At 37.0% G+C, this 26,876-nt stretch overlaps 1 protein-coding gene across 2 annotated transcripts in view; it reads left to right on the forward strand.

Moving 5' to 3' along the window:
• LOC128237508 (serine/threonine-protein kinase MARK1-like) overlaps positions 1-24,449 on the forward strand; it is a 55,838-nt gene extending 31,389 nt beyond the window's left edge. For both annotated transcript variants that reach the window (XM_052953091.1, XM_052953093.1), the window contains exons 4-9: positions 2,247-2,336; positions 19,850-19,905; positions 20,221-20,347; positions 20,711-20,835; positions 21,715-22,956; positions 23,181-24,449. In XM_052953091.1, the coding sequence (XP_052809051.1) occupies positions 2,247-2,336; positions 19,850-19,905; positions 20,221-20,347; positions 20,711-20,835; positions 21,715-22,956; positions 23,181-23,512 (1,972 nt within the window). In that variant the 3' untranslated portion in view covers positions 23,513-24,449. The remainder of the gene's footprint in view (positions 1-2,246; positions 2,337-19,849; positions 19,906-20,220; positions 20,348-20,710; positions 20,836-21,714; positions 22,957-23,180) is intronic.
• Positions 24,450-26,876: the final 2,427 nt, after the last annotated feature.

Below are 26,876 nucleotides of genomic sequence, written 5' to 3' on the forward strand. Positions count from 1 at the left end.
TGTCATATATCTTATACAATAAGATATTCATAAGAGTCCATCACTCTGCGGCCATGTTTCGGTTGGAACACTTCACCAACACGCCAGTTACATGTCATCTATATTGTCGGGGGCTATCAATTCAACAAATTTGCTTGTCATCATATTCTTGGCTTGAGTCGTTTTAACGAGTTACTAAGTCCTTTTTAACAACATACGTAAGTCGTTTTAATGAGTGACTAGGTCGTTTTATCGAGATACGTAAGCCGTTTAAACGACATACGTAAGTCGTCTTCACGAGATGAAAAAGATAACACGTATGCAACATCTATGCCTAAATAGATAACCCTTAGATTGTTATCAACATTAGTTTTGACATCAAAAAGTAGGTCACTAAGTTAAATACTTGAAAAAGAATCGGATTATTTTTAGACGAGACACTTACAACCCTTAAGATGCAAAATGGTTCATGTCAAATTCGATCTACACCTCAAATAAAAAGATTAGTCAAATGTTTGAAAGAGGCCACATTTTCTTATCAATGTTAATGGCATTTAGTTAAAAGGTTTGTCTGTATGACATCACGTTCATTCCATGTAGAGTCAAGAAGGTCACCGTCTTAAATGAACGAACAGCATTGTAACAAATGGTCACAAAACATGATTGATCTGGACAACATATGGACAGCCTAGACTGCCCAGTGTAGCTACAACATAATAACATTAAACAACGTTCGTACGCTTCTTATAAGAATAAAATTGGTTTGAAGTAACTTCTGTGGGTTTAATCAAGTGACCACATCCGGTGTATGGGTACAAACAATGCTGTGAAAATGTTAACAAAAAGGCCGACATCGAGAAGATCCACCATGTTCAGCCTGTTTTTTAAAATCATTAACCAATTAGCTTCAAAATGTATAAAGATGGAAAGTAGCTCATTGTCTGAGATGGTATAACATGCTTTGATTCACTGTCTCGTGGTAATAAAAGGAAAAAAGGCATGTAACAATGAATTGTCACTACCGAATTGCCCTTTATATAAATCATTTGAAGTTTGGCGATTTCCAAAAATGAGAAATGAGCATTTGCTTTCATATAACTGATAGCTTAATATATTTGCATATGCATCAACAGTTTGTATAAGTGAGTGTCCGCCGTTGTCTAAATTGGGTCCGAATAACCCTTACAACTCGATTTCCATAAGTCTGTATTCATTTCCAACCGATTGATTTATTCTTATCATTCCGTAAAGATCGCGCTTGATCGTGCAGTGACTTATTAAAACTGTCATTGCGTTTTTCTGTAGAAAAGCTAGCTGTCATCACTAGCTAAAGATAACATGGCCGAGGAGTTCCGAATGTAAGAGTTAAAGCTGTTTTGATTGGCTAAACTAAGTTGTGGCCACAGTTTACTAATTTGTGGCCACAAGCTACTAAGTTGTGGCCACAATATAAATGAAGTGTTGCGGATATCACCCTTGCCAGTGCCACCGTATTATAGAGAAAATATAGTTTTTCTTTGATCAAACAAATATTAAGTTTCTTTATGCTTATTATCGGAAATTTATCTAAGGGACCGCCGACAGCGTTGAATTTCGTTCCTGACCTGACGTGTGTCCATGTAGGTTATTATTTACTCGTGTTTCAGTGCAAACTTTTCATAAACATTCATCAAACCCTAATTAATACATTTATGTTCCAAATAACATTATTGCACGATGTTTTTAATTTCACAGGGCATGAAGGCCAAATAACACTGGTAGCCAATTTCTGAATGAATACTTGAAAAGCCTCAATAATAAAAGCAAAATAAATGAGGATAAGCGTTGGATTAAAAACAATCTTCCAATTTCGGTTTTTTTTCGTGGCACATGGTATTCATTCACCATTAGTCAGAGAAAAGTATGATTCGCTCTGTTCCGAGATGAATATCGCGCTTTCGGTTGTTAAAATGTGACGTGTTGGGGTATTTCAGTTTATATATAATATAAGATAATTGTTGTACATGTATGCATTTTCCGGGAAGTTCACGTTACATAGTCAGGCAGTTTAAAAGTATACATTAAATATATTATAAAACCATCGAATTGTCATCTGCAATTTCAATATAAGTTTTTCCTCTTGTGAGTTATTTTGAAAAACCACTCCCGAATCATTTCTGCCCCCCCCCCCCCCCCCCCCCATCTCTTTAATTGATTAGAGGAGATTAAACTGATGAAATTGAACAACTCAAAATGTATATTGCAGCTAACATTTATGTTTATAACAGAGGCCGATTAGATGAAGCTGAAAGTCGCAAATTCCTTCGACAAATGGCGGCGGCAGTCGACCACATGCACTCGTCTAATATTACACATAGGTAAGGTTATCATTTTAAGTATGTTTGGTTATTCCGGCGATATTAGAAAAACAACGTTTATACAAAATGTTTTGTGCATATCTTGCAGGTTTATATTGTAGTAAGCTCATCCGGATCACACTAGAAACATGATGGCCAACACTACTAGATCGTTTCAATAAATAACTTGATGTATTATGTACGCGAAATGCAAGATATTATTGAAGCTGATGTCCATGATATTTTCAGGTTTGAGCCATTGTACTATATGTATAGAATTGCCGATACGTCGATATCTACCGTAAAATCAGTTGTGAATTTGATTTTGCAAATCTTAGATCCCTTGACGCAGTAAACAGGCGAGTTGAACAGACGACAATGCTTACACAAACACATATTTCAAATCGGTCCCCCATGAATTAGCTTGCAAACCAATGACTCTGACATACACTAGCGGCTACGAAGGGGGGATGGGGGGGGGGGGGGGCGGTGCGTGCCCCCACTTAAAGTCGTCCAAGTTTACTTTTTATTTCACTATAGGAGAAGGAAAATAATAAAACACGCCCAAAATGCACCATTTCGAACTAGAAATTGTTATGATTTTCTTGGGGGAGGACCCCCACCCCTTGCCAATACTTTAAACCAAATAAATCTCGTTTCTGAGGGAGGGGCGCAAGTAAAAAGGGATGCCTCTGAGTTACGCCCCTCTAACGTCGAATCCTGGAGCCACCCCTGGCATACATATATACTTTTGTAAACCGTTCATTATTCACTTCTGTAGGCGGCTTGTGTTGAAACTTATCGCGTATTAATCCGGGTTTCGTTGAATGATTCCGGCCAACTCCTTCATTGGCTTTATTCCAACTGCATGGACGATGCGTCTACATTGACAACAGGTGTAGCTACCTTTCCGGTTACCATTTGTACAAATATTTGTGGACGATCAATTGGCCATAACGGGCCACAGATATACATCATCATGATTAGACAGTCAATCCAAAACCTCGCTGTTTTGCTTTCTCCTGTCACACTGCTAAATATGTCGTAGTTTCATTGACCTCACTTAATAGGATGAACTAATCATTTTTTTCATTAGCTTGCAGCCGACAGTCTTTAGAGAGCGGTATTTCAGAAGCGCAACTAGTCGCCTGACACGACATAATGAAGATGAATATATTAATACACACCACCTGCGTAGCAACAGAACTACTTACGTGGATGTGGGGTGTCAAGTACTTGCTTATGTGTATTTAACGCGTTATTGCATTTTTTCATGACAAAACATTCCGTGTTACTCTTAGTATAGTCGCACTTGCAATTTGTTGAGTTTTATTAAATAAAATAATGAAAATTTAGCATTTACATACGAAGTCATTTTACCCTACAACCAATAGTAAACTACGCCACATGTTTGCACCCCGTGTGACGTCATATACATATCCCGGCATTCAAGACTGACCCGTCAAAAAACATATTTTATGAATGAAAGCTTTTAAGAAATAAATCATACGCGGTTAAAGAGTTCATGTCATGTAATATTTTGTTAAATAGCTTTCATGTTTCAAATGATTTTTTTTTCAGCAGCAATTCAATTCAATTCATTTTATTCAAGTGAACAAAGGCCACCGGCAAAAAATACACAAAATGTACAAAAACAACAACATAGTATAGTAGTAGCAACATACGATTTACATATTTATCATGTCTAACAGATGGTATACATAGATTGTGAACTTCAATATTGTATTATCATTTTCAGTAGACATTAAATAGTAGAAATCATTTAAACTATTATCAGATGAATACTTATTAAAAAGATATTGTCAACGAATAATATCGAATTTAGGACATTGAAAGAATGCATGATATTCACAATCAATAACTCAAATTTTGATTCAGACAATATATACAAAGTCTCTCATCTTGTGGAGTATTTACATACATGTATCTTCCAAGTTCCATGTCTAGTTTATGGTTTGAAAAGCGAAACCTAGCAAAAGCAATCTTACATTTTAATGGAATTTCCAGATGTAGGTACCTTTCTTTATTTCATAATCTTTTGTAATGTTTGTAATGATGATATGTTGAGGACTTACTAATGTCGTTATGCCAGTTTTGGACGAAACAGTCAATTGACCGTTGTCTAAAAGTATATATAAATAGATCTATATTTCCTACATCTTGAGCAATCCAAATATATCCAAAACCGTAATGTGAATAACAAAGATTTAATATTGGATGCCCAACAATTTCGCCCGGCGTCATCTATAACGATTTTAACATTTTGTAGCAGTGTTTAGGATATCTATGATTAGACATAGTTATACAATAGCTTACACCAGTATTTAATGCAGTTAAGAAAATAAGGAACATACAGAGGAAGACGTCCACATTTGCCCAGAGTTATACCTGTATTTTAAAAAGCAATCGAACCATTGTGTTTGTTTGAGTAATTAAGTTATTCGGATTATAACTAATTCAGTGTGAGTACAGTACTGTTGGGTTTAGGTTTTAAAGTCATACAATATGGCGGCGATTATGCGGAAATGAAATTGAATGTTACTTCAAACACGTTCCTCTACAAAATAACCGACCTGTATTTAGTGTTCATGTATGCGTCTAAAGATGTTATATTTAGATGGAGACAATCTAGAAATGAGCTGCCAGGAAGTGATCAATTTCGGACACGAAGGTACATCTAGCTGCTCGACACCTCTTAGTTCAAATATTTGTACGTTGACGGACTTTTTTACGATTTAAAAAAAAATGATATGGCAAATCCTTCACTTCAACGTCTTCATGTTACTTTCCAGTCAGAGTTGATTATTCACTAAAATTATTTTGCATTTTTATTTTTGTTTAACCTGAAACGTCTCAACCATCAAAAAAGAAACAGATGTGCTTCAATAGTCTAAATAAAATAGATGTGTTATGTGGGATTCGTCCAATCCCTTACGTCTAATCAGGGTTTGTGCAAAACATGGTGGGGGTGAAAGATATTGAAATTGTAGTTAGATAAGTATTATATGTTTGAAATAGATATTAAAGGTTTATATTCGTAATTTAGTTTTTACCATGCAAGTGCGAAGTTTTTTTCAGAAAACAAGCATTTAATGCATTTAAACACAAGCATTTTACCTAGCATAACAACTCGACCATCTCAGGTAAACTTCAAGATTGGCCAGTCAGCTTGTATATATAATCGTAACAACTCGGCCATGGCTGAAAGGCTCCGATTGTTGTAATCTATGCACCGCAGCCTTCATGTATAACAGTTTATAAGATGGTTTATTTCATATCCAAAAAGCCATACGGCCCATTAGGACAAACACAATATTTACAAATATTTACAATGTTATATACACATACATGCTTTAGAGAAGGCACACAAAAAACAACAAAAAATAAATATTTAAACAATCCTCTAAAGAAAACAATGTTACTTTATAAGTTGTCTAACATCGCCAATTCAATCTTATTATTATAGTACTATATGCGTCAGACTTGAAATTATTACAAAGTCACTTAAAAGAGATTTCAGTATGGCATGATTTTATGATGAGTGCATGCTTAGAACTATAACAATAAAATTATTTATAAAGAAATATCGTTTGCATCTGATTATAAATGTTAATCTGTTTTGACAGTATGTAATGAAGAAAACACTAATCAAACTGATAATAATTCGTCGGATTTTATGTATAGCTAACCTGAGCACGAAGTGCTCAAGGTGAGCTATTGTGATCGCCCTGTGTCCGTCGTAGTCGTCCGTCGTCAACAATTTGACTGTTAACACTCTAGAGTTCACAATTTGGGCACAATCTTAATGAAACTTGGTCAGAATATTACCCTCAATAAAATCTTGGTCAAGTTCGATATTGGGTCATCTGGGGTTAAAAACTAGGTCACCAGGTCAAATTAAAGGAAAAGCTTATTAACACTATAGAGTTATGACTGTATCTTCAGGAAACTTGGTTAAAATGTTTATATTCATAATCTCTAGGTCAAGTTCGAATCTGGGTCATGTGCGGTCAAAAACTAGGTCACCAGTTCAAATTGAAGGAAAAGCTTGTTAACACTTGTCTCATTTATGACTTTATCTTCATGAAAGTTGGTCAGAATGTTTATATTGATTAGCTCTAGGCCAAGATCGAATCGCGGTCATGTGCGGTCAAAAACTAGTTCACCAGATCAAATTTAAGGAAAAGCTTGTTAACAATCTAGAGGTCACATTTATAAATGTTTTTTTCATAAAAGTTGGTTAGAATGTTTATATTAATAATATCTTAGTCAAGTTTAAATCTGGGTCATGTGCGGTCAAAAACTAGGTCATTATGTCAAATCACAGGAAAAGCTTGTTAGCACTCTAAAGATCGCATTTATGGCTGTATGTTCATGAAACTAAGTTAGAATGTTAATATTGATTAGCTCTAGGCCAAGAACGAATCTGGGTCATGTGCGGTCAAAAACTAGGTCACCAGGTCAAATAATAGGAAAAGCATGTTTACACTCTAGAGGCCACTTTTATGACCATATGTTCATGGAACTTGATCAGAATGTAATTCTTGATGATATTTATTTGATCAGGCGAGCGATACAGGGCCTTCAGGACCCTCTTGTTTGTGTACATAACTCATATTTTATATCATTATCTGATAATATTTCTTGTTTTGATGACATTTTATAGTCGCAAGATGCTATAAACCAGAATCCCGATCCCGAATTACTATTATTTGGACTTGTGCTTCAAGTGCTTGATTTATTGTTTTTATAATGCATAATGCACCAGTCAATTGTAGAGCAAAGCTGGGAACTGCCGAAAGGTCAGTACCCGGTTAGCTCAGTTTGATAGATCTCCATGCAAGTGTTCGCATGGTCGTGGGTTCAAGCACCATATCAGTAGCACATTTTCTCACATGCTTACTTTAGCATCCATCATCCCGGGGTTGACAATTATGATTTTTTTAGCTCACCTTTGCCGTAGGATCGATGATTGTCCGTCGTCCGTCCACACTTAGTTTGTTAACACTCCAAGGATCACATTTTTGCCTCAATTGTCACGAAACTTGGTCAGGATGTTTGTCCTAGTAATTACTCATACTAGTTCGAATATGGGTCATCTGGTGTCAAAAAGGTCACAGCGCCCAAATATGGAGAAACCTTGTTAACACTCTAGAGGTAACATTTTTAACCCAAATATCCTGGAAATTTGTCTAAAAGGTTGTTTTAATGATTTCTCAAGTTCGAATATGAGTCATCTGGGGTTAAAAACTAGGTCACAGAGCCCAAATATGGAAATACCTTGTTAATACTCTCGAGGTAACATTTTCAGCCCAAATATCCTGGAAAGTTGTCAGAGAGGTTGTTTTGACGAGTGATAGCTCAAGTTCGAATATTGGTCATATGGGGTCAAAAACTAGGTCACAGAGCCCAAATATGGAAATACCTTATTAACACTCTAAAGGTAACAATTTCAGTCCAAGTATCCTAGAAATTTGTCAGAAAGATTGTTTCAATGGTTTTTAGCTCAAGTTCGAATACGGGTTATCTGGGGTCAAAAACTAGACCACAGATACAAATACCTTGACAACACTCTAGAGGTAACATTTTCAACCCAAAAATCCTGGAAATTTGTCAGAAATGTTGTTTTGATTTTGATTTCTAGCTGGAGTTCGATTATGGGTCATCTAGGGTCAAAAACTAGGTCACAGAGTCCAGTTATGGAATACCTTGTTAACACTTTAGAGGTAACATTTTTAGCCCAAATATCCTGGAAATTTGTCAGAAGGTTGTTTCGATGATTTCTAGCTCAAGTTGGAATATGGTTCATCTGGGATCAAAAACTAACTCACAGAACCCAAAAATGGAAATGCCTTGATAACACTCTCTCGATTTTAAGCCCAAATATCCTGGAAATTTGTCAGAAATGTTGTTTTGTTGATTTATAGCTTATGTTCGAATATGGGTCATCTGGGGTCAAAAACTAGGTCACAGAGCCCGAATATGGAAAAACCTTGTTAACACTCTCGAGACAACATTTTCAGCCCAAATATCCTGGACATTTGTCAGAAAGGTTAATTCGATGATTTCTAGCTCAAGTTAATTTATGGGTCATCTGGGGTCAAAAACTAGGTCACAGAGCCCAAATATGGAAAAACCTTGTTAACACTCTCGAGACAACATTTTCAGCCCAAATATCCTGGACATTTGTCAGAAAGGTTGTTTCGATGATTTCTAGCTCAAGTTAATTTATGGGTCATCTGAGGTCAAAAACTAGGTCACAGAGCCCAAATATGGAAATACCTTGTTAACACTCTAGAGGTAACATTTTCAGTCCAAGTATCCTGGAAATTTGTCAGAAAGATTGTTTCAATGATTTCTAGCTCAAGTTCGAATACGGGTCATCTGGGGTCAAAAACTAGACCACAGAGCCTAAATATGGAAATACCTTGTAAACTCTCTTGAGGTAACATTTTCAGTCCAGATATCCTGGAAATTTGTCAGAGAGGTTGTTTTGACGAGTGATAGCTCAAGTTCGAATATGGGTCATCTGGGGTCAAAAACTAGGTCACAGAGCCCAAATATAGAAATACCTTGTCAACACTCTAGAGGTAACATTTTCAGCCCAAATATCCTGGAAATTTGTCAGAAATGTTGTTTTGATTATTTATAGCTGGAGTTCGATTATGGGTCATCTAGGGTCAAAAACTAGGTCACAGAGTCCAGTTATGGAATACCTTGTTAACACTTTAGAGGTAACATTTTTAGCCCAAATATCCTGGAAATTTGTCAGAAGGTTGTTTCGATGATTTCTAGCTCAAGTTGGAATATGGTTCATCTGGGATCAAAAACTAACTCACAGAACCCAAAAATGGAAATACCTTGATAACACTCTCTCGATTTTAAGCCCAAATATCCTGGAAATTTGTCAGAAATGTTGTTTTGTTGATTTATAGCTTATGTTCGAATATGGGTCATCTGGGGTCAAAAACTAGGTCACAGAGCCCGAATATGGAAAAACCTTGTTAACACTCTCGAGACAACATTTTCAGCCCAAATATCCTGGACATTTGTCAGAAAGGTTAATTCGATGATTTCTAGCTCAAGTTAATTTATGGGTCATCTGAGGTCAAAAACTAGGTCACAGAGCCCAAATATGGAAATACCTTGTTAACACTCTAGAGGTAACATTTTCAGTCCAAGTATCCTGGAAATTTGTCAGAAAGATTGTTTCAATGATTTCTAGCTCAAGTTCGAATACGGGTCATCTGGGGTCAAAAACTATACCACAGAGCCTAAATATGGAAATACCTTGTAAACTCTCTTGAGGTAACATTTTCAGTCCAGATATCCTGGAAATTTGTCAGAGAGGTTGTTTTGACGAGTGATAGCTCAAGTTCGAATATGGGTCATCTGGGGTCAAAAACTAGGTCACAGAGCCCAAATATAGAAATACCTTGTCAACACTCTAGAGGTAACATTTTCAGCCCAAATATCCTGGAAATTTGTCAGAAATGTTGTTTTGATTATTTATAGCTGGAGTTCGATTATGGGTCATCTAGGGTCAAAAACTAGGTCACAGAGTCCAGTTATTGAATACCTTGTTAACACTTTAGAGGTAACATTTTTAGCCCAAATATCCTGGAAATTTGTCAGAAGGTTGTTTCGATGATTTCTAGCTCAAGTTGGAATATGGTTCATCTGGGATCAAAAACTAACTCACAGAACCCAAAAATGGAAATACCTTGATAACACTCTCTCGATTTTAAGCCCAAATATCCTGGAAATTTGTCAGAAATGTTGTTTTGTTGATTTATAGCTTATGTTCGAATATGGGTCATCTGGGGTCAAAAACTAGGTCACAGAGCCCGAATATGGAAAAACCTTGTTAACACTCTCGAGACAACATTTTCAGCCCAAATATCCTGGACATTTGTCAGAAAGGTTAATTCGATGATTTCTAGCTCAAGTTAATTTATGGGTCATCTGAGGTCAAAAACTAGGTCACAGAGCCCAAATATGGAAATACCTTGTTAACACTCTAGAGGTAACATTTTCAGTCCAAGTATCCTGGAAATTTGTCAGAAAGATTGTTTCAATGATTTCTAGCTCAAGTTCGAATACGGGTCATCTGGGGTCAAAAACTAGACCACAGAGCCTAAATATGGAAATACCTTGTAAACTCTCTTGAGGTAACATTTTCAGTCCAGATATCCTGGAAATTTGTCAGAGAGGTTGTTTTGACGAGTGATAGCTCAAGTTCGAATATGGGTCATCTGGGGTCAAAAACTAGGTCACAGAGCCCAAATATAGAAATACCTTGTCAACACTCTAGAGGTAACATTTTCAGCCCAAATATCCTGGAAATTTGTCAGAAATGTTGTTTTGATTATTTATAGCTGGAGTTCGATTATGGGTCATCTAGGGTCAAAAACTAGGTCACAGAGTCCAGTTATGGAATACCTTGTTAACACTTTAGAGGTAACATTTTTAGCCCAAATATCCTGGAAATTTGTCAGAAGGTTGTTTCGATGATTTCTAGCTCAAGTTGGAATATGGTTCATCTGGGATCAAAAACTAACTCACAGAACCCAAAAATGGAAATACCTTGATAACACTCTCTCGATTTTAAGCCCAAATATCCTGGAAATTTGTCAGAAATGTTGTTTTGTTGATTTATAGCTTATGTTCGAATATGGGTCATCTGGGGTCAAAAACTAGGTCACAGAGCCCGAATATGGAAAAACCTTGTTAACACTCTCGAGACAACATTTTCAGCCCAAATATCCTGGACATTTGTCAGAAAGGTTGTTTCGATGATTTCTAGCTCAAGTTAATTTATGGGTCATCTGAGGTCAAAAACTAGGTCACAGAGCCCAAATATGGAAATACGTTGTTAACACTCTCTCGATATTAAGCCCAAATATCCTGGAAATTTGTCAGAAAGGTTGTTTTGTTGATTTATAGCTTATGTTCGAATATGGGTCATCTGGGGTCAAAAACTAGGTTACAGAGCCCGAATATGGAAAAACCTTGTTAACACTCTCGAGACAACATTCTCAGACCAAATATCCTGGACATTTGTTAGAAAGGTTGTTTCGATGATTTCTAGCTCAAGTTCGAATATGGGTCATCTGAGGTCAAAAACTAGGTCCCAGAGCCCAAATATGGAAATACCTTGTTAACACTCTAGAGGTAACATTTTCATACATCAGAAAAGCCAAATCCCTGTTATTGCCCTTTAATTATCAACAAGTCTTTAGCACAAAGTGTTACTGAGGTGAGTGATATAGGGCCATCTTGGCTCTCTTGTTATAAGATATTACAGGCCATGTTCTTTTGTAAACTTTCAGATTGAGAAGTGCCTAGCTACAAGGCTAGTATTGTTAACACTATCTGATGCAATCAATATGAACAAAGCTTAAATTGCTGCCTGACCTGACTTAAGAATCGGATGGCAATACATCAGACTAGAAGATTATAATTATTGAGATGGACAAAGAGAAACCTGAGCTACGATTGCACAAGAAACACATAAATGCAAGTATTTGCTGAGATATTGTAATTACATGTATTTTTGAAATTGCTCATTCATTTAGGAAGTTCAGTTTAAACAGAGATGGCAAAAAATGAACAAAAGTATATACATTTTGAATTCTAATTTAATTGAGAACTTTACTGGCCAGCACAGAATGGTAAAATGCTAGTCTACCAATATAAATGTGCCTGGATCGAATCACTAAAGCTGATGAATGTACATCTCACAGATGCACTCTCACAGATCGACTGTTTTAACAACTTTTTTTTTATTTCTTGGTCTTGGAATGAACTATTTTATGCGAATTTCTGAACACTGGTCAGATAACAGACAACTGGAAAAAGTGGATCGCTGTTTTCTTATATTATTTCAGTCAAAAAAGACAACTGAAAATATTGGCTCGCTGTGTTCTTATTTTAATACGGTCAGAAGATGATGTTCTATGCGAAAACTCTCATTACTAGTAAAGCGTTAGTAATGCTTTTAACCATAAACGCATTAAATACGAACGTAAATATAAAAACATGATCTTACCTTTTGTCAGCAGTCTTATTTCATCAGTTCAATATTGCTTTTCGTTAGCTTTTTCCAAGCCCAAATATACAAGAAGTTGTCAAAACCTTTAATCTGTAAGAATGCAGCACACATAATTATGCCCTTTTTCGAAGAGGAGGTTTGGCCTGACCAGTAGATGACCCGTATTGGTTTTGGGGGTCTTTGAGCCAAAGGTCAAGGTCACATTGACCTTGAATGTTAAAAGGTTGTCCGAGTGATAACTTGACAATGCCTGCACCCATGGCCCTCAAACTTGACTTGGAGGTTGGGCCTGACCAGTAGATGACCCTTATTTATTTTGAGGTCATCAGGTCAAAGGTAAAGGTCACAGTGACCTTGGCGCCAACTCCACAATTCCTGAAACTTTGACATAAAAGTTCGGCCTGACCAGTAGATGACCCGTGTTGATTTTGGGTTTTTTTTGGGTCAAAGGTCAAGGTCACAGTGCCATTTGGCATGAAAAAGTGAACAAAGCTTCTCCCAGTGATAACTCAACAAAGCTTGGACCTATACTTATCAAACTTTACATGAAGGCTGGGCCTGACCAGTTTATGATCCCTAGGAGTCATTGGGTCAAAGGTCAATGTCACAGTGACCTTGAATGCGAAAATGAGTTTGAGTGATAACTCGACAATGCATGCATCCATGGCCCTCAAACTTGACTTGGAGGTTGGGCCTGACCAGTAGATGACCCTTATTTATTTTGAGGTCATCAGGTCAAAGGTAAAGGTCACAGTGACCTTGGCGCCAACTCCACAATTCCTGAAACTTTGACATAAAAGTTCGGCCTGACCAGTAGATGACCCGTATTGGTTTTGGGGGTCTTTGAGCCAAAGGTCAAGGTCACAGTGCCATTTGGCATGAAAAAGTGAACAAAGCTTCTCCCAGTGATAACTCAACAAAGCTTGGACCTATACTTATCAAACTTTACATGAAGGCTGGGCCTGACCAGTTTATGATCCCTAGGAGTCATTGGGTCAAAGGTCAATGTCACAGTGACCTTGAATGCGAAAATGAGTTTGAGTGATAACTCGACAATGCATGCATCCATGGCCCTCAAACTTGACTAAGGGGTTGGGCCTGACCTATAGATGAGCCCTTTTAATTTAAGGGGTCATCGGGTCAAAGGTCTTGGTCACAGTGACCTTTAACGCAGAAGGTAGTCGTGTGATAACTTGACACTGCCTACACCCATGGCACTCAAACTTGACTTGGAGGTCCATGCATATTTCATTCAATTGTTCAAATAATCCTGACAAATATCTCTTGTAAGTAAAGCGTTAGTAATGCTTTTTACCATAAAACCATTACATACAAATGTAAATATAAAAAAAAACATGATCTTATCTTTTGTCAGCAGTCTTATATTATCAGTTTTTGTACTGCTTTTCATTAGATTATTCCAAGCCCAAAAGTAAAAGAAGTTGTCAAAACCTTCAATCTGTGAATGAGAATGCAGCACTCCCACAGATTAAACATTTTGACAACTTCATTTATTTTTTGTCTTGGAACGAGCCAAGTTATGCGAAAATGCATGTTAACCATTCATATAAGATTGCTGACAATAAATTAGTCAGAAAACTTTTATATTTAAGTTCCTAATATTTGATGCATTTTTCTTAAACCGTTAATAAGGCCTTAAGCAATAAAACCTTAGTTTTCAACCTGAAATAGGAAAGTCATCAATCTAATCCAATTTTGTCAGCAGTCTTATATCACTGGTTTTCAGATATTTACGCAAACAAAATTGGTCATTCCAAGACAAAAAAATACAAAAAATACAAAAGTTGTAAAAACAGTAACTCTGTGACAGTGCAGCTTTAAATATCTAAATATTTTGATTTGGCTCAATTCTCACCTAAAATTTTATAGTGTTATGGCACCTAAAGGGTTTGTTTTTAACAACATTACATGTGCATATGTATATATTTGTTCTTAAATTTGTAATTTAGATTTGAAGATTCATTCAACGTCTGAAATGAAGAAAAGGGCGTGTTACATACTGTTATCACTGCCATGACAGAAACCATATTGAGGAGCTGATCCGCCAGTAGGAAGAATTGCGCTATTGGTTGGACTAGCTCTATTCCCCGGCCATACACCAGCACTTTGTTTGTCGTAGAGAGCATTTCTGAGCAGTTATTGAGACCACTAACTATGCAGGTATGTCATAATCAAAATCTTGGTATATATAAGTTTAGCATCTGTTGAGAAGAAATTTATTTCAAGATTGAAGGCACACACTATAGATTGATGCCCAAAAATATATTTCTAATTTTAATGCATTATCATGTCTTAACTCATTTGACTTAAATGGTCAAAACAAACGAAATGGAAATGATTAAGCTGCAGATATACAAATGTTAGCCCTATTTAGGCGCTTTTTAACTGGGGAAATTGTTGCCACTTGTCTATTAATTAAAGAACACATTTATAATTAATAATGTTTAATCTGTACACAAATCATATGCCTTTTTTGCTTTAACCATCAATGTCAAAGAGTCCAGCATGATAATGCAGTAAATTGAAAAAAATGCATTAATATTTAATATTAACCCTGTAAAACAAAGACATTTCCTAAATCCAATAAAAAATAATTGAATATTGATGCAGAATTCAGTAAGAATATAATATCTTTTTTTGCAGGTGTTGCAGTGAAATTTGCACCAGTGTGTTTTCTGTGGAGATAAATAGATAGTGTCCAGCAATGAAGACCCGACTCAAGATCTGATCTTGTATTATGAAATAACTGTGTGGGAAAATGAGAAAAATCTGCAGTCAGGAATGCAAGTAAATCAACAAAAGAACAGTGGGAAATTAATCTTGAATAACTTGACATGTATTTTGTTTGACGTATTTATTCATGGTGCAGTGAAAACATGTTTATTTTTTTGGTTATTTTAATTCAGAATTGATAGGAGGGAACATCACTATGTAGTTTCATGTTCATAGTCAGATCAAAACCCATGTACATGGCCAAATAAGCATTCGAAAATATCAAAATGGTACTTGTTGTATGTAGTGTAAGTTAATTAACATAATAAACAAAATATTTAATCAATTTTAATTTATCATGCCCCCTTCAAAGAAGATGAGTATTATAGCTTTGCACATGTTGGCCGGTACCTCCGTCTGTCTGCCAGTAGACCAAAAACTTTTCCGGAAGGTAACTCCACAATTCCAAGACCTATTGTCAAACTTGACATGAAAGTTGGGCTTAAACCAGTAGATGACCCCTTTTGATTTTTGGGGTACATGTAATTGGGTCAAAGGTCACAGTGACCTTGAACAGGAAGGTGTCAAAGCATGTCTGACTGATATGTCGACAATGCCTGCACCTATGGCCCTCAAACTCAACATTGTGGCTTAGCCTGACCATTAGATGTCCCCTATTGATTTAAGGGGTCATTGGGTCAAAAGTCAAGGCCAAAGTGACCTTGAATGCTTAAAGGTTGTACTTATAATGAATGGACAAAGCCTGCACCCATGGCCCTTCAACAACTTTGGGGTTGGGCCTGACCAGTAGGTGAGCCCTATTGATTTTTCACAGAGACATTGAACGCAAAAAGCTTGCCTGTGTGACATCTCGACAAAGCCTGCACCCATGGCCTTTAAACTTGAAATTTAGGTTGGGTTGACCAGCAGATGACCCCTTTGGATTTGGAGGTCAAGGTCACAACTCCAATATTGGTCATTAAAACTATGTCATTTACTTATTCCCTGCTGCTAAGAGAATACATGTTTATCAACAAATATCAGCCATCATCTGAATATGACTGAAAACAGTTCCAACTACCCTCATACTTTGAATGGTCATAATCTTAAAACTGCCTCAAAGGCATCTTTTGTAAATGAAAAACCAGCTGTTATATCGGTCCCACAGTGGCTTGATGACAAAGGCTCATTAAAGTCACAATACAGTAAATAATTTCAACTAGCCAAAATTATATTTTATACATACATGAACATGTATATCACCAAAATAATACATTACCATAAACATAAAACGAGATTTAACAAAATTCAAAAATACCCTATACTGTAATATGAAACAAGTGAAGAATGTTCGCCCGGCGAAAATGTATACAAAGACCAATTCTCGTCGAAAATTATAACTTCTTCGTAAGCTACAAACAAAATACCTGGCTCATAGATGCAGTGGCCCGTTATATACACGTTAAAACCGGTATTCTTGTCGAGAGAAACAGTATACGACGAAAATGCTTCAAAATGCGAAAGCGGCCGAAGGGCGGGGACCACTGGAACACTCAACGCTTTTCCGACGGTTCCCGTCCTTCGGCCGCTTTCGCTAATCGATTAAGGCGGACCGGTACTACGTCATTTTGACAGAATAATGTCTGGCTAGCGCTTGTGATAATTCGCATTTTAAGGTCGTTCATCGGAGCATACAAAGTCTTAAGCAAAGTTGTCCCTGAATGTTCTATCTATCTTGCCCCACTAGACGATTTGACAGCCGGTCATCAATCGCAAGACAAAATACAATGGGATGATCAAAGTCTCGAGCATTTCGAAAGGTCAAAACGTGCATTAAACGACCATAAGTCAATCTTCATCCCCCAACCAAATGACAAATTGTGGATTGTAACAGACGGATCGGTAACCAGGCGTGGTATTGGTGCTACGTTGTATGTTATGCGAAACAACAAGCTACGATTAGCAGGATTTTTTAGTGCGAAGTTGCGCAGACACCAAGTTACCTGGCTACCGTGTGAAATTGAGGCTTTAAGTATCGAGGCAGCCATTATACACTTCAATCCGTATAGTGTGCAATCATCAAAAACAGCATGCGTTCTTACAGACAGTCAGCCCTGTGTTCAGTCAGTTCAAAAGCTTTATAGGGGTGAATTTTCTGCCAGTCCAAGGGTGACGTCATTTCTGTCTAATGTGAGTAGATATCAGGTGGTCGTACAACATTTAGCAGGCTCTGCTAACGTGCCAAGTGATTTCGCCAGTAGAAACGCGCCAGATTGTACGATGCCAGATTTGTTCCTTCATACGCGCTATGGAAGATTCAGTTGTGCGTTCCGTCAATGTTGACGATATTGTCAACGCTACTGCCCGCTTACCTTTCACTACTAGGTCGGCTTGGCGTGATATCCAGGGTGAATGTCCAGACTTGCGTCGCGTGCACTCCCACTTAAAGCAAGGGACTAGACCGACCAAAAAAATAACAAGCATAAAAGATGTTAAACGGTACTTGCAGGTGATTACTATTTCAAAAGACGGTGTTTTAGTTGTGAAGCGTTCTGAACCATTCTCTTCCGAGAAAGAACAAATAGTTGTACCTCGTTCCGTTCTTGATGGACTTCTTACCGCCATGCACGTCAAACTTGACCATCCTACCAAGCATCAGTTAGACTTAGTTGTGCGTAGATACTTCTTTGCTTTGGATATAAACAAGGCTATCGAGCGTGCAACTAGCTCGTGTCACACGTGTGTTTCCCTTAAGAAATTCCCCAAATCATTAGTACAGCAGTCGAGCGAGGATCCCCCAGAATCCGTCGGATTAGCATTCGCAGCTGATGTCATGAAGCGTAGTAAACAATGCATTCTTGTTGTACGAGAAGCCGTAACATCGTACACAAAAGCTGTCATGGTTGACAATGAACAAAAAGCCACTTTACGTAATGCTTTAGTGTGTTTAATGATGGATATGCATCCAATTCATGGTCCACCTGCTGTGATTAGAGTTGATCCCGCACCCGCCTTTGTTGCGCTTCGCGATGACGAGCAGTTAAAACAGGCTAATATAGTATTAGACATAGGTCGTGTTAAAAACTCCAACAAAAACCCGGTCGCTGAAAAAGCTATAGCTGAATTAGAGGACGAGATAGTTCGCGTCCAGCCCGGCGGCGAGTCTATTTCTGAAGTTCAACTGGCCACCGCCGTGAACCACCTAAACTGCCGTTTGAGACGAAATGGAATCTCTTCCCGTGAACTGTGGACACAACGTGATCAGTTTACGCACAACCAAATCCCTATAAGTGATAGAGATGTTATTCTTTCTCAAAATTCTGCTAGAAACAAAAAACACTCGTACAGTGAAAAGTCGAAGTGTTCGCCATATCGAACACAAAATTGTGAAACCATAGAAATAGGTGATAAAGTGTACTTATACTCCGACAAAACTAAACATGCTTCTCGACAGCGATACATCGTAGTTTCCGTTGATGGTGATTGGTGTTTCATAAAGAAATTCACTGGTAACCAATTACGCTCTACCTCATACAAGGTGAAAAGATCGGAATGTTTTCGTGTGCCTTCTGATATATGTGATATATCTCATAACATCCCAAATCTGGCAGAATCTGATTGTGATAGTGATTCGGAGATATGTGAAGGATTTACTGTTCAGGACGACAATGCACCTGTAACTCTTACAAATCCGTTCGATTCTGACGATGAGAGTTTTTCCCCTTTGATCGTTATGGAGCAAGTCCACGCTGATGATCACGACGTCGCGCTAGACTCGCATCTGCCTGATAGTGTATCACATACTAGTAGACCACAGCGTTCTCGGAAACCCCCTAAGTACTTAGATGATTATGTGAGATAATTACTTTGAAATATGAGACAACATATAGTCACCATTTCACACGATTTTAAAGTTTTGTTCAACGCTAGTTTTAAACCAAATGTTGTTATTGAAATGCTGTTATTTTGAAATAGACTTTGTTCATGTTAATCCCACACATGTTTCAATATTGTTGAGTTTTCCAAAAGCTTTGTTTCTTCTTTCAATCTAGTGTTGATATTTTGTGCATAAAAACAGTTAATATATTTGTTAACTGTTTAAGAAGAAAAGCCATGTATCCATGCTTTAAAATAAGATACCATATTAGGCCGCTAGGCCGCAAACTTCACGCCGCTTGGCCGCTAAATCGCTTGATCGACTTTTTTGAAAAATTGTTGAAAATCGCTTCAGATTTATCATTTGTGCATATAAACAGCAAATATATCATTGTTTTTGAAAAGCAGGCATGTTTGCATGCTTTAAATAGAAACAAATGTTTGATCAACTTTTTTGAAAATCGCTTCAAATTAATATTTTGTGTATAAAACTGTTAATATATCATTGTTTAAGAAGAAAATTCATGTATACATGATTTAAAATAAGACAACATATATGCCGCTAGGCCGCTAGGCCGCTAACTTCAAGCCGCTAGGCCGCTAGGTCGCTAACTTCACGTACATCCTTTTTTGCTACATAAAAAAGTTGTTTATGCGTTGAAAATAACCGCATAAACGTGGTCGATTTCGTTTATGCGGCGATGCTGTTATGCGTCGTTACAGTGCTGCCTGTGATTGCGCATAAGCAAATAACTGAATTATTTAAAGTACTTTGAATAAGATTTTAACCTTCGAGTTATCTACCAAACATTTTAAACGATACTAATACACACCCTTTTTCGCTTTCCAGAGATTTAAAGTTGGAAAATTTACTCCTAGATATAGACAAGAACATCAAAGTTATAGGTATATAGTTATAGGTTACAGGATAAGTATTACTTTTAATTTAATTTAATTTGGAATGTATACAGTCAAAATGAATTTGATAGTTTAAGTAAGTAAATTTTCCAAGTATGTACAGTATCTGTCACATTCCATGTATCACAAATTTAAGGAATGACTTATGTATTCCAAGAGAGCGAAACGTTAGCCGACTGATTATAACAAGATTATATATAAAGCGTTGTATGGCTTTTCCTATTGACTTCCATACAAAAGATCAGTTAATTAATTTATATTTTGCTCATCATGTAAAATGATCCTATTATCGATATGCTGCAGATTTCGGCGTGAGTAATGTGTTTTACGGGGACAGCAGCCTGAGCACGCAGTGCGGATCACCAGTGTACGCCGCGCCGGAAATGTTTTGTAACCGGAAATACGGACCCGCCGTCGACATCTGGAGCATGTGCGTATACTAAACTTTGTAAATTTCTGGTAAAATCCTATATTTCATATTTGTCAAGTTCTTATATAATGTATATGATTGACCGTAAAGCACATCCATTTGCCAAGGGTCTGATTCATCACTGGATTGATTCTATTTGTTAAACCATCTAAATTACAACTATATGTGGTTTTGTCCATTTTTGAAAAACATGCGTCTTACTTTAACAATATTTTTCCGGTATGTAATAAAAACAGGTTGAGATGAATTGTTGATAGTATTGTTTGTATTCTCCTTAGGCAGTAATGAGGTTATATCATAACGCATACGACTACGCAATAATCAAGGAAAAAACTTACACAAATACCGTCCCGTGTCTTTTAGGGGCGTTTGTCTGTATGCAATGGTTACTGGTAAGCTTCCCTTTGTGCCAGAGCCTACAAACAACATAACTATGTTGCATTCACTCATCCTGCAGGGTGCTCACATACCGGATACACTGTCCGATGGTAAGTGTAATCCTTTCTAACGTATCAATGTTATGTTAAGAACCAAAAGTCGTTTAAAACCTCAAAAATAAAGCTGCTCTGAAATCTTAGTCTTATTTGGTACACAATTACCGTCCCGTTTCTTGTAGGGTCGTTTTTACTATGGGTGTTGTTTTTCATCTAATTTTCGTATTTTTTGTGTTGTGTTGCAACTGAAATTTGATGTAAAATCTTGAAAACAAAATATATAGTAGATATGTCATGTGTTCGTTTGAATATGAATTGGAATCGTCGATAACACTTCTTTAATACTGCTATTAATACCATTAACAGTACTATTAAGTGAGTACATGTTTATTGCAAAAATCCATATGATCACTTTCGTATTAATTTTCAGTTCACCAACTTGCAGGAATGGAATAATATATGTAGATCTAACTGGCCTTATTTGTATTTTTCATCAAGTTTAAGTCGTTTCCATTTTTCAATTATTTTGATTTTTTTTCGTTGTCTATCTTGGTAGCAAATTGCAAATTTGAGACAATCAGATTTTGATATTTTTAATTGAAACCTTTACATTAAGCACAAACACATTCTATGTGAAACTAGTACGTTCTTTAATATTGTGCCATCCATTTTCAACTCAATGGTACATTGAAGACTCGTTTGAGCATATTCAACGAACAACAAAATGTTGTTGCACCTATAAATGCCAGGCGTGCTTTGCATTGTTTTACCAAATAACCGAAAACGCATTATATACCAGTTACTGTTGTATTGCTGTATTTGTAGAAACTTTATTTCAAAGCCAAACAATGATTGTCTGTTATATTTGTCTGTTATATTTGTTTTATATTCTTGCTCTACGCATCAAACTCTTTTAAAATACGCATGTTTCAGGTAGTGCTAACCTTCTTGCACGAATGCTAGCCTTAGAGGTATATTACCGGATCACCATTGATGAAGTCCTCTCCCATCCCTGGGTGCAAGGCGAGGAAGGTTCTCTGGTGACCAGAAAGCCACCTATCTCAAATCTCTGCCTTTCTATCCCGAAGCCTCAAATTGTGAATTATATGTCAACCGTTTTTAAATTCCTCGAGGATGACGTGTTTTGTTCTGTGATAGAACGTAAAATGAACGCAGTTGCGGCAACGTACAATCTGCTACAAAGACGGTTCGATGCCGGAATACAAATTGTTGGTTTGTCTATGGCCATATCCAGCGCTAAAACTAACAACCGTAGTTGTGAGGGTGGCAAGAGTTGGAATTCTCGAGTTGATTTTCCACTTCTACCTTCTGAAAATATTGGTCGACATGACAACGATCCGTCTTCCCAAAAGAATATGTGTAAATCCTACATGCAGATTCTCAAGGATTCAAAGCGCAAAAGTGCCCAGAACGTGCGCTCTGGAAACGTGTTTAGACAAAAGGAATTTGCACTTACGCGGTATAAAACAAAAACAGACATGATAAGGCATACACACACAAAAGAAGAAGTAGATTTCTTGCCTGATTTCCTTCTGACATATACTCGATGTGACGATACGTATAATCATAATCGAAAACCTAACCAATCTTTTGAATGGGATCAGACTTGTATAGGTTCTAAAAATGAGCCTAGTAAAATTGACTCATTCAAAACAATACACGGAAAACAAGAAATTCAAACAGAAGACACGAAAAACAGGCACATAGATGGACGGATAACCGCAGAAATACCGCTACTTGTTCCTCCGACAAGTCCGGTATCACCTGTCATCCCTAGAGATGTATCCACAAACCAAAACGAACGCGTGTCTGAAATAAATGGTACTTCTAAGAGAATTAGCAACCAAGAAAATGTAATAGACATTTTAAATAATAAGTGTACTCTAGTTGATGTCTCCAGAGATCAAAGCTTCAATAACACTGTAGCAGGGGCAAACGTGGAAGGAACGAAATCGATCGTGAACGACCCTTGCACGACTCGGACATGGTCCACTTTCCAAAAGCAGAAAGAGAGACTAGGTCGAGGGGTGACCCTCGTTAATCGAAAAAAACATGTGGCTTATAATTATGGGTTAACAAAACCCAAGGCGTTAACCAACAGAGAAGCCCGCTCGTATTTTGAGGAGATAGAACAAGCCAAAGTTATTGGTCAAGGTAACAAATCGTGGTTGGTCAAGGTAACAAATCGTGGTATTCGGTTGTAAAAGTTTTAACAAGTTCCATAGAAACGTCAACCGTTTGCGCAAAAAAAAATGAAATAAAAAATGTTCTGAATAATAATAAAACAAAAATAAAAGAATATCGAATGTCGACTGTATACAATAAATGATTGAAGTTGCGATAATTTATTCCGATCAACCCACACGCTTGTTTTTTAGGTAGAAGACTCATGGAGAGGGCAAGAACGTCTTCTAGTTGCCAGATCGAAAACTCTCACTCTCTTTTGAGCCGGAAACCGCACACGGCTGGACTCCACCGTGTTGTACCCGAGCCTAGAAAAGAGCCCAGCGCCGCTCTCCGGTCGACCGGCGTTGAAAATGGTGTCACATTTAGGACAGTTGACGCGAACGGGATTATTCACTTTCCGGACGTAATGCAGACGTCACATGCTACCTACGACGTAAGGCCTCTGAGTCCTACGAGGCATTCGGTCGAAGATGGCGTTACCGATGTCATAAGAGTGCATATTACAAGTTCTGCAAAATATTAACATTGTTGAAATATTTATCATTGTAATTGTACTATATATATATATATATATATATATAAATGCATTATGAGGGACACACAAAAATCAAGTTTGGACTACCTCTGAGCTATTTTCCTTCAAATCCACTGCTTTTGCAAACTTAAAATGCTTTTTTTCCATATAAATATAAAAAAAACAATTAATTTACGCACGGAAAAACAAAAACAGGGTATGAAACTGAAAGGATGAAAAAAAACACATCAAAATGCCATATTTGTAAGTTATTTTTAATGAATAAGCAGGTTATCGCTTATCTTTACCAAAACTCGCTTAAATCGGCATTTTGACAGTTAAATGTATCTATTTTTGTCATAAAATCCTGTCATCCACGCTCAAAATTTTATTTTACTTGTGTTAACAAGAAATTAGAACAACACCAAATCGGTATTTTAAACTGAAAAGTTTTATTTCCATGCTTTGGCTAATGGTTGAAAATGTCATTCCATATTTTGGTCAAATTGCACATTTCATTTCTTGTTGGTAGTTATGTGATACTAACTGTTCTTATTAGTCATCGAATGTAAATTAAATTGAACATTTCACTTCAATACTTTTAATCAATATTGTGTTGGTTTATTTCCTGTCTTGATACAAGATGTTTTGGTAGTTTATGTGCTGACTGTTCTTATTAATCATAAAAAGAAATATATTTTTATTTCGAAGACCATTTTCACATTAGGAATTGATTTATTTTCCAAAAACATGAATATTTCTTGTTTCGGTATGTTTTGTACAATTTATATATTTTTCTTTTATATTTGATCAGTAGGGGATCGAATTTTGATTCATGAGTGGTCATTAGTAACACTATTTTAACAATTGAACAACAATTAAGAATAATATTTTTTATGGAGAGAAATCATACCTAATTTATATTGAATTTCCTGTGATAAATTGTGTGCAGTTTATGATATTTTATACATTCCATAAATTTAAATTATTATTTAACTGTAATAAACAATCAACTGTTTTTAGTGTTCATACTTCATTTATTTAGGTGACATTTTGTCAGTCCAGTGATACTTGAATGACGTCCCACAAGTTTACAAGTTTAGATAAGTCGAAAATATTTATTACAGAATCGACATTTAATGGAATAATAATATGAGAATGTTAGACATGGATTAGTATGCGTGCCTATAATAATAATAATAATAATAATAATAACATCTTTATTTTTAGAGGGTAACACATTATGACATAATTACAGTGTCAACTATAAAACATCATATTTTCAATATGGCCTTCTAAAACAAAATATTATGGCATCTAACACATTTCACTCATGTATGCATACTATTATTCAAATATCATCAAATACGATAAACAACAAGTCATATAAAGCATGAATGCATAATTAAACATGTTAATTTTGGTAAACATATGTATACAATTCTTACATGTATACTATCATTCAAATAGCAAAACGGATGAAAATCAATCACCATATGAAGTAGTAATGAATAATAAACCGTAATATTTTTTCAAGCCCTTACCGACACACACGATTTGTGCGATGAGACTATGGCGAAGCCATATAATGGATGTCAGTTGGTGCGATGAGTCTATGTCGAAGCCATATAATCGATGTCGGTTTTTGCGATGAGTCTATGGCGAAGCCATATAATCGATGCCGGTTTGTGCGATGAGTCTATGGCGAAGCCATATAATGGATGTCGATTTGTGTGATATTGAGAAGCCATATGATGGATGTCGGTTTGTGCGATGAGTCTATGGCGAAGCCATATAATGGATGTCGGTTTGTGCGATGAGTCTATGGCGAAGCCATATAATGGATGTCGGTTTGTGCGATGAGTCTATGGTGACATTCGTTACCTTCTTACGATCATGTACTTATTAACCCGATTGGCATTTAAATCGTTGTTTTGTAACATTACATTACTTCTGTATGTAGTAACATTTGGCCAGACATCTAAATTGCTTATTATCTTGCCAATCATAGTATAATATGAACTTCGAACAGTTTTTTTTTTCTTTTTGAATAATTTTGGTACTGTTAGGGTTAGTTACGAGGGTTGGTTTTGGGCTATAGTTGGAATAGGGGTTAAGTTTCAGTAGTACAAATGATGTCGAACCAATTGTAAACTCACACCAAATTATTAGTGTACAGACGACTCATTTTTATTTATTTTACCTTCTTTTCTTCTTTAGCAGACTGTTTCTTTCTTTGCAACTAATTTAAGTATTTAGACATAAATACGATAGTTATTAAGCGCTCTCTAACGTCACGCTTTTCACACAATTCTTAGGTGGCGCTGTTTTAGCGCTTATTTCATTGTTAAGCGCGCAACCAGCCGAGCGGTTATTGTTTATAGTTTAAGTTTAATTTGGACAAAATGGCATCTGGTGGTGCGAGATTGAAGAACTCGGTGGACGTTGAGAGTTCTATCCGCGTGCTAGAAGAACAGGGTGAACTATACTGTCCCGAGAATTGCTGGAACTGACTCCCAGAGCAAAGCCTAAACAGAAACCGATCGAACTTGACGTCGACGATCTGCTGAAGGAGAGAGATATTTTACGAAGGCAAGTCGAAGGGAACAGGGCCTTGGCGAGAAGAAACGTCTTCTCAGTGAGATAGACGCGTTGAAACAGCAGCGGTCTTCTCTTTCGCTTGGTCGTGGCCATGATGACGTTCCGCGAGCGAAACCCCCAACCCCTTTAGTGCCGCTCGACGACCTTCATGAGATGCCTTCGATGACCGAAAGATTGTACTTACTGATGCCGACTGAACATTCGGAGATAACAACAGGTATAACACCTTCCAAAACGTTGAAACCTAGTCAATCTGCTAAATCAACTGAAATATCGGTTCGTCACCCCCAGTTGTGGCCCCATACATTGTATTTGTACCGGCTCAAATATCCAGTCAGACATTGACTATAAGGACCTGGATATGTCCCAATATGTGGCCGGCTATTGTGATAGTTGGGGTGATAGTTACGCTGGTGTGGAGAGTTTGAATTTACTACTGGAGAGGCCCGGTGCTGTACGTAATGAAGATACCCGTCGGAGAGATACTTACAGCAGGAGTGGTTCTGCTCTTAATACCAACGTAGTGAGTGCAGTGAAACCAGTCCACACACCGTGTACATTCGAGGAGAGAAACGTTCTGTGAAGCACATTTACGCTGCGTGCCACATCAGTGAAGGATAATGTTTCCAAGTTCAAGACCACAGTTATCTGCCCCTGTTTCTGCTTTTTATGAAAATACCACAGGTGCTATTACTTGTCTCATTCATTGAGTGTTTGATATATCATTGCCAAACTTTCAGTATGTGTTGCATATAGCCTGAAGCTGAACTAT

This window comes from Mya arenaria, chromosome 6, assembly GCF_026914265.1.
Source record: "Mya arenaria isolate MELC-2E11 chromosome 6, ASM2691426v1".
Lineage (NCBI taxonomy): Eukaryota > Metazoa > Mollusca > Bivalvia > Myida > Myidae > Mya > Mya arenaria.